Source organism: Arachis hypogaea, chromosome 15 (genome assembly GCF_003086295.3).
Source record: "Arachis hypogaea cultivar Tifrunner chromosome 15, arahy.Tifrunner.gnm2.J5K5, whole genome shotgun sequence".
Taxonomy (NCBI): domain Eukaryota; kingdom Viridiplantae; phylum Streptophyta; class Magnoliopsida; order Fabales; family Fabaceae; genus Arachis; species Arachis hypogaea.
The window spans coordinates 146,282,538-146,294,146 of NC_092050.1; the positions used below are offsets into that span (position 1 = coordinate 146,282,538).

General features: G+C 35.7%; 2 protein-coding genes across 23 annotated transcripts; both read right to left on the bottom strand.

The window, feature by feature from the left end:
* Positions 1 to 3,420: 3,420 nt before the first annotated feature.
* Positions 3,421 to 9,393, bottom strand: LOC112751146 (putative coatomer subunit beta'-3). 22 transcript variants are annotated; one of them, XR_011872474.1, is made up of 9 exons: positions 9,036 to 9,393; positions 8,754 to 8,934; positions 6,281 to 6,502; positions 5,915 to 6,042; positions 5,445 to 5,504; positions 5,261 to 5,334; positions 5,056 to 5,127; positions 4,811 to 4,939; positions 3,421 to 4,449 (listed from the first exon to the last, which is right to left on the bottom strand). XR_011872474.1 is itself a non-coding variant. In XM_072217153.1 (5 exons), exons 2-5 carry the CDS (start codon positions 5,454 to 5,456, stop codon positions 4,811 to 4,813), a joined length of 237 nt encoding a protein of 78 aa, XP_072073254.1. In that variant the 5' UTR covers positions 5,457 to 5,504; positions 5,915 to 6,048; the 3' UTR covers positions 3,421 to 4,810. The 22 variants fall into 22 exon arrangements, 3 of the variants coding, with proteins under 3 accessions (XP_072073254.1, XP_072073255.1, XP_072073253.1); XR_011872472.1 differs by lacking the exon at positions 8,754 to 8,934 and having other exon boundaries at positions 5,261 to 5,312; positions 9,036 to 9,346; XR_011872477.1 differs by lacking the exon at positions 3,421 to 4,449 and having other exon boundaries at positions 4,750 to 4,939; positions 5,261 to 5,312; positions 6,281 to 6,430.
* Positions 9,394 to 10,075: 682 nt separating this feature from the next.
* On the bottom strand, positions 10,076 to 11,054 carry LOC140179392 (protein MAIN-LIKE 2-like). Its single transcript, XM_072218266.1, has 2 exons — positions 10,986 to 11,054; positions 10,076 to 10,681 (listed from the first exon to the last, which is right to left on the bottom strand). Exons 1-2 carry the CDS (start codon positions 11,052 to 11,054, stop codon positions 10,076 to 10,078), a joined length of 675 nt encoding a protein of 224 aa, XP_072074367.1.
* Positions 11,055 to 11,609: the final 555 nt, after the last annotated feature.

Sequence of the window (11,609 nt, forward strand, 5' to 3'; positions counted from 1 at the left end):
AGCACAGAACTATACCTTGGTGCGAAACGTCCTTTATCGAAGAGGGTTATCTACACCATTGCTAAAATGTGTCCCGATCTTTAGTACAGGAGAAGTATTAGAAGAGGTACATAACGGGATTTGTGGAAATCACCTCGGAGTAAGGTCTTTAGCCAGAAAGGTGATACGAGCCAGGTTCTTTTAACCGACCTTGCAAAAGGACGCTACCGACTTCGTCAAGAAATGTCAGCGTAAATTCTCCCTGGCCTTTTGTAAAATGGAGATTGGACCTATTGGGACCTTTTCCTCAAGCACCTGGATAAGTAAAATACCTTATAGTGGGGGTAGACTACTTCACAAAGTTTTACCTACCACAATTCTAGTTTTTTCTTTTACATTTCCCTCTTTTTGCCACATCCGCTTCATTTCCCATTCCTATCGCGCCGTCATTCTTGCTGTCACCAACGCACCTCAGCGTGGCCACCTTTCCTCCCCTGTAGATGCTATGCCGCACCCTCCCCGTGGAGCGATGCTGCTGCGTTGTGCCGTTCGTTGTCCATCCCTACGTCACGCCTAGATTCGCCCGTCTCTGCCTCCATGCTGCGTCGTCGCGTCAGGGTCGTTCCCTTCACTTCTGCCACGTGTGCCATCACGCCTCCTCCTCCTCCTCCACCGCCGCCGCCGCCGCCGTGTTGTCAAGCCGCACCACTCCAAAAGTTAGTAGATGTTTTTTTTTCAGTTCAGCGAATGTTTCTTCCCTATTCCGCAGTTCTGAAACTAAGTAGAAGGTTTCATATGAGATTGGATGTTTCTTTTATTAAGATTGAATGTTTATTATCTCTGCATCGGCGACGTGAACGGCGTTTTACGCGGTGCAATGCAGTGGCAGCGAGACAGTATTTTATGCATCAGAATTAATGCAAATAGACACAACGACCGGTGAGGCATATCGACGCAGTAAACAACAGCTCGACCGGAGGGGTGTGATCACATAACCGACGTAATTTGTCCTTGAAGTAGCAACGTGAACAGCGTTATGCATTATGAGGCGAAACAGCATTCTGCATGTCTGAAAACGGTGCGCGCATTGCAAAGGTGATGGCTCGATCTGAGCGACAGAAGGTCAACACGAGGAGAAAAATGATTATTATGAGAGAATATGTTTAGGGTGGTTAATTTACCTAATCCTAATTATTCAAAACTTAATTAATTTTGATTATTCAAATTCTGATTTTTTTTTAAAAAAAATTTAAAATTAATTATTAAATCGAGTTGTTTAAATTTGCTAGTTTAAGAGTTCGCCCCTCTATAATTTTTCATAAGTATAATCGACATCCAAAAAAGGAATATACAAGCAATTGAATTGGGTAGTGATGATAATATCCACGTATGCAAAAAGTTCATGATAATGATAAACGCTACGCAAGCAAGCTCAGCTCCTTACACTCAATTATCGTTAGGATGATGTTAGGTAGACAAAAAAAATAGTCAGAACTTATCTTATTTAATATTAATTAATTATCGTAACAATTAATAAATTTTAAATAAGACAAGTTATAATATCGTAATAATTTTTATATTATTTTAATTATTATTTAAATCAACCAAATAATTATCACTATATATATATATATATATATATATATATATATATTATAAATAAAAAATTGTCATTTAACACATAAAAATAAATTAATCATTTTCTCAAATTAAAATTCTTAATGAGCCATTTTACTTTCTTAAATAAGATGTGTCCTACTCATGTTATGCAAACACTCCTTTCTTTAATGTGAAAGTTGCATTGTCCCCCCCCCCCCTTTTTTTTCCCCTAAAAAAGGAATATATATATATATATATATATATATATAATTCTTTGAAAATATATTAAAAATATATAAGTTAATATTCTTAATGGAATCTGTTTTACGTTGATTTCTTAATCAAAGAGAAGGGCACACTCTTTGATTAACAGACACAATAAGATAAGAGGAATATTAGGGACAGTAATTTTTGTGATTTGTAGATATCAAATAGTCATCAATGATAATTTTAATGGTGTGAGATTGGTATAAGATTTCATCTAAAGACTCACTTTTCTTTGCTGGTTACATGCTGGCTAGAATTTAACAAAGTTGCTGGCCCTAAACTTTTCCATAAACCATAAAAGAATACTCTTCTCTTCTTTATTTACAAAATAAAATCGATACTTAATTTGGTCCATATTTATTTACACAACTGACACAATATAATCTTAAAAAAAAAAAAAGAAATGAACAACATAATCCCTAACCATATTATTTTGAAAAAAATTATCTTTAAAATGATGTCATAAAAAAATTAAAGTACAAAAACCTTTTAAAAAAAAAAAGCATTGAAAGCAAGAGATGAGACAAGAGAATAGTGATATTCATGGTGTTGGCTTTGGTAACAGAGAAGATAATATGATGAGATATGGTAACACAATAAAAATAGTCTGTACAGGTAGAAGTTTTAATAATAAAGATGAGAGAGGTGGTGGTAGTGATTGGTCGATCTTGTTGCTACATAGAATTTTATGGCAGTTTAAAACCCACACATATTACATATAATATTTAAAACTGCCACAGAATTAATTTTTGATAGTATTATGTGTAAGCTCTTTTAATAGCTGGATCTTGTTATTTCAAAATAATATTATCAGAGAGACCATATATATTATCTTCTTTTTTTTTTTAAGAACCGTGCTATCCTTCGTGTAAACGAATTAGGATTGGATATAAATTAGTGATGATTGTTTGATTGATTAAAATAATAATAATAATAGTAATATAAAATATTTTAAGTTGTTAAAAAACGTTTAATTTAAATTTTTATATATTATAAATTAATGATAAAATATTTAAATTAAACAGTAACAACGTAAAATATATTTATTATTATAATAATAAATTTATTTATTTTAAATATTTTATTATCAATCATGTAATACCTAAAAAATTTAAATTAAATATTTTTTACAAATTAAATTATTTTATATTATGATTATTTTAATCAATCAAATAATTATCATTAATTTATGTATATAATTATAATGATTATTAAAGGGCAATTTACAGAAATAAAATGATTGAAGGAAATCTTTACGCAAATACAACATTGGCAAACTCCAAACGCAAATACAACAAACGCAATTGTATGTAATCCATTACACCCTGTAGTGGAACCCAATTCCACGTAATCCGCTACAGGCTATCACGAATTACGTTGATGACTTCAATACTCATAAACCACTACACCCTGTAGCGGTTTATGACCAAATTGTGTGTGTGCATATTCCGCTACACCCTGTAGCGGATTATGAGTAGAGTGGTTGATTATATATATATATATATATATATATATATATATATATATATATATATATATATATATATATATATACACCTGTGTAATAGTAACAACTGATGATGCAAAATGCAAGAATTGATACAAAATGTAATCGTCATTTGCAATAAGTCGTACGAAAATAATAGCCACCAGGCATTAACAATAACACAAAATAAGTTAACTACATAACTCATACAAATATAACTATCACAAGTCGTTAACCCTATCAGAAAATAAATAAGTCATAATTCATACAAGGATAACGGTCGGAAATAAGACAATGGGAGCTACTGCTGGTCACCATCAACATCATGGTCGCCCACGAATGGACCAAGTAGGTGCGAGCCTGTGCCACATCGAGTCGGACGCCTAACCCTGGCCTCTCGCCGATCTCCGGGTGGAGCCTCCTGTAGCCCAACTCCAACTGTAGATGGTGGCGTCCCCCCCATGCCGAACCAAGTGTCGTACGGGCTGCCTGCGGGCTCATTCAGGTCGACCGGGAGCTGGGTCTTAGGAACCTGGGACAGCATATCCGCTGGCTGTGGCCTATACTCCGGAGGGTCGGACGAGCCGCGTGGAATCATACTCTGGTACTGATGAACGTCGTCACCCCGTATGATCTCAGCAAAATCTGCATAGAAGTGGGGTCCAGCCAGTTAATCGTCCAAATCCATGGTGACCACGGGACGATCCAGCCTCGTCATCATGGTGGACGGGAGGTGCTTGTCCAGCACGAGCATCCCGTCGTCTAGCACTAGATCGACGAAGGCGATGATCTGCCTGGCCTCCGTCATCACCACCAACCTGCTCCTCCTGCATCGTGTCATCTAGCCAGTGCCACTCGCGATCAGTGCACATGTCCCAATGTGTCGTCTTTGCTCCACACGTCTGTTATCCGGCATATCCGACGCTGGAACTCTAGTCGGCGCCTACGACGACCCTCTGAGTATAGCATCGTCCGGAACCTGAGTCAGCCTGAGGTCGGCGAAAGCAATTCCTGGTGACAGAATCCTATGTGCAACACGGTGCCACCAGTCCAGGTACTCAGCGGATGGACCAGGATCAGCCACTCTCTTGACACTCAAGAACTCGCTCGTCCAAATGCTGACATTACAAGAGAGTACGGACATTGCGGCGGTTTTTTTTATTATTATTAGCGGTGGTTTTTAAACCGCCACAAAATCAAATACAGGCGGTTAAGTAAACCGCCCTGGATAGTGGCGCGGGCAATTGTTTTAGCGGCGGTTTCCAGCGATCGCTGGTATAACCACCGCTAAATGGAATGAGTTATTTGTGGTGGTTTTAAACTGCCGTTATTTGAAAAACAGGTTTTAAAAAAAAAAGTTGTGGCGGTCAGGAACCGCCGCAATTCAGCATGCATTTTTTTAAAAAAAAAATAGCAAATGTTTATAACCCCCACAATCTTCACTATTATATTAAAAAAATAATTTCTCCACAAAGTTACCTAATTTTTTCTACAACTAGCCAAAAAAACAAATTTTGATATTCCTTCAGCTTCTTCTAAAGAAGAATACAACGGTAATAACTCACTCAAATCCATCACATGATTCAAACAATCCTCAGCCATATCTAACTGCAAGACAACAAGGCACTCACTTCAGAATATTTTGACATGGATAGATTAGAAATGAAATTCAACTTAGGTGTTGGAGAAATACAATTTAAGTTTCAAATAACATAGAAAAGTACCCTTCCATTAGACATAGCTAATTCTCTCATCTGCTTCCATTTAGACTCACTCTGCATTTCTATTGCAATACTCTGCAGTGAAAGAGGGCAAAAATTATTCATGGCATGAAATAACAAGTGAAACACAAATATAGAAATTTGATAACCAAGTTAACAACTTTTACAAGCCAACTAATATCTATTTGTAAGCATTACAAGAACAAACCTTTACAACTTCTAATCTTCCAAGCTGTATTGTGCAAAGAAAAATAGTTCACCTATGATTTGGAAATTCTGAAACTTTCATATGAAAATAAGAGCAACAATCGAACAAAGAAGTAAAAAAAGAAATATAGTAGCTTGTGCAGATACTTGTCGCACACAAGTCTGAACTGAATGAAAAATCTTACCATCAATTGCATCGGTATAGTAGCGAAGCATCTCTCTAGCTCTACCTCTTCTAAAATACACTTTGACATTTTGCGAGAAAAGAAAATACAGGTAATTAATATCAATAAATAATAAAATTCTGCACAGCTACTAGATCTAAGGAATTATAGAATATGCAAGAATTTGAACCTAAGTTAGAAGGAGCTTCATATGAAGCAGACTCATGATATTTGGACTTTGGATTATAAGCAAAAGTTGTTTGTCTTCATGACAAGAAAATCAATCATCACAGAACTTTCATAATTATCCAAGTTCAGGATTATTTATAGAGGTAAATCACCTTTTTGTCAAGGTTAATTGCTTTTGTACAATCCGCCTCAGCTTGGAGGTCATTGCATAAAAAGTTAAAGGATAATAATAAAATAAAATAAAAAATCATAATGCTTGCTAAATAACTTTTGAGAAGTGAAAGGCAAGAATGATATGCTACCTTCCAAGTTCTAGATAAGTTTGGGACCTATCACTGTCGTATGTTGCATTGTTGCTGTTTAGTTTTATGGCTTTCGAATAAAATCCAATGGCTTTCTGCCACTACTTGTCTTTGTAACCTTGATTTCCCTGATTAAGTAACAAACTGAAAAAGTTAAAAAATAAATTAACAAAATAGTAATAATAATACAAGAAGGAAGAAAGAAAATTCAGCGTATAATGTACATGGATTCAAATGAAAGATAAGCATGGTTTATAACAGCTGAGTTTTAGCCAAATATGATGTCGTAAAATGTGCCAACCATGTTGCATAATTATATCAGAACTCATAAAGTGCTGAACTAATCTAACACAGTTGCAGAAATACCTTTTCTTTCACAATTTCAGCAGATTCTTCCCTAGTGACAACATTTCTTGGTGATTTACTTTTAACAGCAATATCAACCAGCTCTTGCAGGCATTACAAGAACAAACCTTTGCAACTTCTAATCTTCCAAGCTATATTGCTAGTTCAAATCTGTAATCAAGGTTAGTAGCTACTTTAAGAGCATCCTCTATCATCCCCCGTGATTCCAAGGATCGAGCCACGCTACCAAAAATATACTTCTAATTAACTTCATTAAAATCATAAAATGTGAAACATACAATAAATTATAGAAAGAGATGTAAAGCAGAAATAACGATGTACAATCTTTCAGGCTCAATCATTATCTACAACTTAAATCACGTCATGCAAAGTGGAAAAAAATGTAAGTAACAAGTCAACCATAATTGCATAGTTTATAAGGCCTCATCATTATGCAATACCAATATTCAACTATTACCAAATTATTCCAGTCCCATAAATTACTGCATAATAAATTAGCAGAGAATAATATTATAAAATTGATCATTATTTCATTAGAATTTGGGCATAGTCAAAAGCAAAATAAAACTCAAAAATAGTACTCAATTAAGCTACCAAGTTTGCCCTTCATCCTTTTTCACGATGCACAATAATTCAGGTATTCATACATACATTGTCCATGTCCTTAGTGTTATATGTGGCACATTTAGAATTCATGGTACCTTGTTTACATTTTTAAAGGTTTTTAGTTTTGTTATGGTTTGGTTTGATTATGCTGGTTCTTTTTTGTTCCTGGCTTTATAAAAATGTAGAAGTAGCTGAGTAACTCTAATGCTATGCATTGCATTATGGTTTCTGATTATTTGTTAATGTACTTTTATTTTTTGTTTTTACCACATTGTAAGGAAGTTGTTCTGTATGCTAGATATAATACAGGGGCCAATTATCAGAATATAAGAAGTAGCTCTAGAACTAGGTGCATCAGTTGAGTTATGAGTGTTTAACGACCAAACTAATAAGTTTAGGGAAAAGAAAACAAACAGTAACAACACCTATAAACACCATAAATTGAATAGCATACTATTTCTTGTAATCTGAAAAGTAAGAATATCATTTTAGAACATGAAAACTCATCAGGTTTCCTTTTGTGTTCAGAGTATAAAAGAGATTTTACAAAAAATTTCAACATAACTAGTGTAAGTACATGCATAAAAGAATTATTTATCTTCTAAATAAAATTTCTTGCTGAGGTTTTTTATTTTTATCAATAATAGAATTCCTCTCCTCGGTGATCTTCGAAATAAGATCCCTTGCCTGAAGTAATAAGTTTGGTACAGATAGTAGAGATAAGATGGCATTAATTATGAGTCTCCTATAAAATAAAGCTAGTTTAAGTGTAGAATTATTAAGTATTTATAATATACCATAGAGGTAATAAAGTAATTAGTAATAAGTTATTTTGTTATAAATTTTATTCATATAACATAAATAAGATATAAACATTCTAGTTATTAATAAAAGATATTTTTATTAATAACTAGATAGAATAGTTATTTTTGATTCAATCAATAAAACACACTTCATTCAGTTTACATCTTGGCTAAATGATCTCTTTTTTTTCTGTTCTTTCTTTTTTGATTCTACAAATTCTGCAGATTATGCTTCATGATCAAGAAGTTTTTACTCTGAAAATCTTCTTTTCTTTTTCCATTACTATTTGTATATGTATGTATTGTTTCAATCTTAATTTTTCTAATCTCATCTTATCGTCTTTTAAATTGAATTGGAACATATTTTAATTTGAAACGAACTCATTTCAGATCTTATCACACTATAAGAAATGGAGTCTACTAGTTCATTTGTTCAACCATTACAATCACTAATGTAACTAAAATGAAATAAAATGAATAAAATGTCTTATCACACTATGCTTTGCCTGTTATTAACAAAATAAGGTCTTATCGTAATAAAATAAGTTTTTTTCCTCACTGAGAAAACAAAACAGAGCCTTTGGGGATATAATTGGCTTAGACATTGCAAAGCATGTTTCGGGGATGGATGCTTACAAAGAATTGCAAAGCATGTAAGAGTATAAAAATATTTGTTATATAAAGCTTACTTATTTCTACTAATTAATTTGTTATACCACTCCATTTTGATGCGCTTGATCTTTATTTCTCTATAATTTAAACATTAGTATGATAATATTCATCATTTTGAACAAATACCGACTAAGATAGTAGATAGTAATAACTGATTAACTAGAAAATTGGTGGTTATGGCACTGATTAATCTAATCTAAGAAATTATTCTATATTAAAAACCATATACCTAGTCCTGCTGGACAATGAGATAGGATGGTTAGAAGACAACAAGTGCGGCCAAAACTAACTATTGGTATGCGATTAAGAAGATAACGATTAATGTGGACAGATTTGAATTCTGAAACCAAAAGGAAAATAGCACAAACTTGAACGAGAGGTTTTGTACATACTAGTAATCTAAACAAAGAAGCTGATCGGTAATGGACCCATTGGCAACGGGAAGCGTGTTGCAGCTGGTATTGACGAGCGGAGGGGAACGGCGACAAGGATTCGCGCGCGGAGGTGTGTTTCATGCCTCTGCCCCTTTTGTGTTCGTGCGACGAAGATAAAAAGTGCGAATCTAATTCTTTACTATATATACCCGAATCAAGAAGAACAAGATCAATCTAAGACAAATTGAAAAGTGAAACCAAAAAGAAAAGTCAACCAAATTGAAATAGGGCTTAGCAAACCTAGGTTTTGGACCGATGTTAGAGGGAGGGAAAGCGACTCAATGATGGACACAGCAATGGCAAGGAGCCAGGAGAAGCCTACTGGAATTGACTGAGGGGAGCACCACGGCGGCAAGGACTCTCAGAGAAATGGTTCCCACCCCTGCACAATTGACTTCACGCGAAAAAGATTCTATGAACGCGCTATGTTAATTTGTTATATATATCATTGTGTTGTTTTTCAGCGGTTGGGACGTGTCACCGCCGCTATGCTATTTAATTTTGGTGTAGTTGTCAAATTGCTACGACAACTGGCACTATCCTGCCAATCTGCGATGGATTTGTAAATGGCCGCCAATTTTCTACCGCCATCCTCCGTATCTGTTGTAGTGTGATGCCATGTCCTATAGTATGTGGGGAACCATCTATCTCCACCCCTGCCGTCCTTACTATGAAGATACTCTATGTTAAGCGCTGTCTCAGGCAAATGCTGTACACCCCTAGTTGTGGAAAGACCCTATCTACCTGATGCCACTCAATCACTGCAAAGTATATTAGACTGGTGACGGTCCGCCATAACCGGCTGTGCTCCTCAGCCAGTATCTCCAGATGGATGACTGCCAATACGTCCAGAGAACCATAAGGCTCCCACACAATCTGATAGTCAGGAGGCAAGTCAGCATTGTACCAATGTATACATATAAGTAGGGGAAGAGCTAATAAAATAATGAACAACAAAAACAAATTACTTACATCTCGATGTGCCAGTCGATCCAATGCCAGACGATATTGAATAATTCATTGCTCCTTCCCATCAGAAGTGGGCAAATATGTGGCCCATCTGAGTTGCATAAATAGAACGTAAGTATGTAATTTCATATATAAAACATTATGAACTTGAAAGAATATGTGATGTAAATTATACCTGGATGCCAATGGAAAAGAGAAAGTGTCAAAACCCTATGGCCTCAGTTGGGGAACCGCCAAAAGATCCATGACTGCAGCAATTGTAGGGGTCCAGCCAAGTTGGTGACATTTCTGTTCGCCACCCAGCACATGCATCAGTACAACCACGCCAACGCAGCGGCGCCCCAGCTATAGCTGCCCATGTCGTCAAGTCTCGCCACAAAAGGCAACCAGAGATGGTGGACCCGATTAGCACTCTTGTACATGAACAACTGTGTCGACAGAAGCATCATAATATACGCACGTGCATATATGTGCATGGTCTCCTCCGAAGCATCAGCTGGTAACACCCTGAACCGCTCATGGAACCATGTGAAGTGGACTGTGTATAACTTTCTCTTATCCGGTGGCGGAAGCTCACCAAATAAGTCCTCGAACCACTCCCATGCCGGTCTGGCCCCCTCGATGTGCAGGTAGAAGTCTGTCATGCACCCAGAAACAGCCTGGCCATCCACGGGCAGCCCGAGCTGGTATGCCACATCCTGGAGCATGATAGTACACTCTCCGAACGGCATATGGAAAGTGTGGGTCTCAAGCCGCCACCTCTCGATAAATGCCCTGACTAGCGGTTCATCCAACCAAAACCAATGCGCGTTCAGCCTAACCAGGTGGTACAACCCAGCCCTCTCCAAGTAAGGTATGATCCTATCATGTAACGGCATATTCTGTTGCCTACGGATGCTATAAATACATCGGGTTGGCTGCATATTCAAAAGTAAAGAATATCGGCTTAATTTCTAACAATGACATCACCAAACTATATAGCTTATGTTTCTATTCTTAAGCTACTTGGGTTTTAAAATTACTAATTTACCATCCACAACTTAAAATCATATTTCTCTACCTTTACTATTAAATGTTAAATGTCAAAGTTTCAATTTCAAATTTTCATTTTCAAACCAAAAGCTAAAATAAGTCTCTATCTTTCTAATTAATAAATTACTTCCCTAATATTGAATAAAATATACAGTTATTAAAATATTGAAAGAAAATAAAGACACTTACCTCTTCATCGATGGTTCCGGCTACGTGGGCAACGCCGTCGAGCCGATACAACCACCGTTCATCCTCCATTCTTCAAATGCTCAAGAATCTTTTGTCCCTTCTCTCTGCTTTCTCTCTCTAACTTTCTTTCTAAATTACTTTAAATGATTTCCGCTACAGCCTCACGTGGTATATATAATCAACCACTCTACTCATAATCCGCTACAGGGTGTAGCGGATTATGCATACTCACAATTTGGTCATAAACCGCTACAGGGTGTAGCGGTTTATGAGTATTAAAGTCCTCAATTCGTGATAGCCTATAGTGGATTATGTGGAATTGGGTTCCGCTACAGGGTGTAGCGGATTACATACAGTTGCGTTTGTTGCATTTGCATATGGAGTTTGCCAATGTTGTATTTGTGTAAAGGTTTTCTTCAATCATTTTATTTTTGTAAATTGCCCAAAAACTCACGTTTAGATAATTCAGTGATTCATTGTCAGAGATGAGATGACAGAACCAATAGTTTTTTATAATACTCTATCCGAAAAGTCAATATTTATCAAATATATTTTTATTTAATAAAATACTATTGGATCAAATGATAAAAATATTGTTGAAAATAAAAAAAAAATTCGGATAAA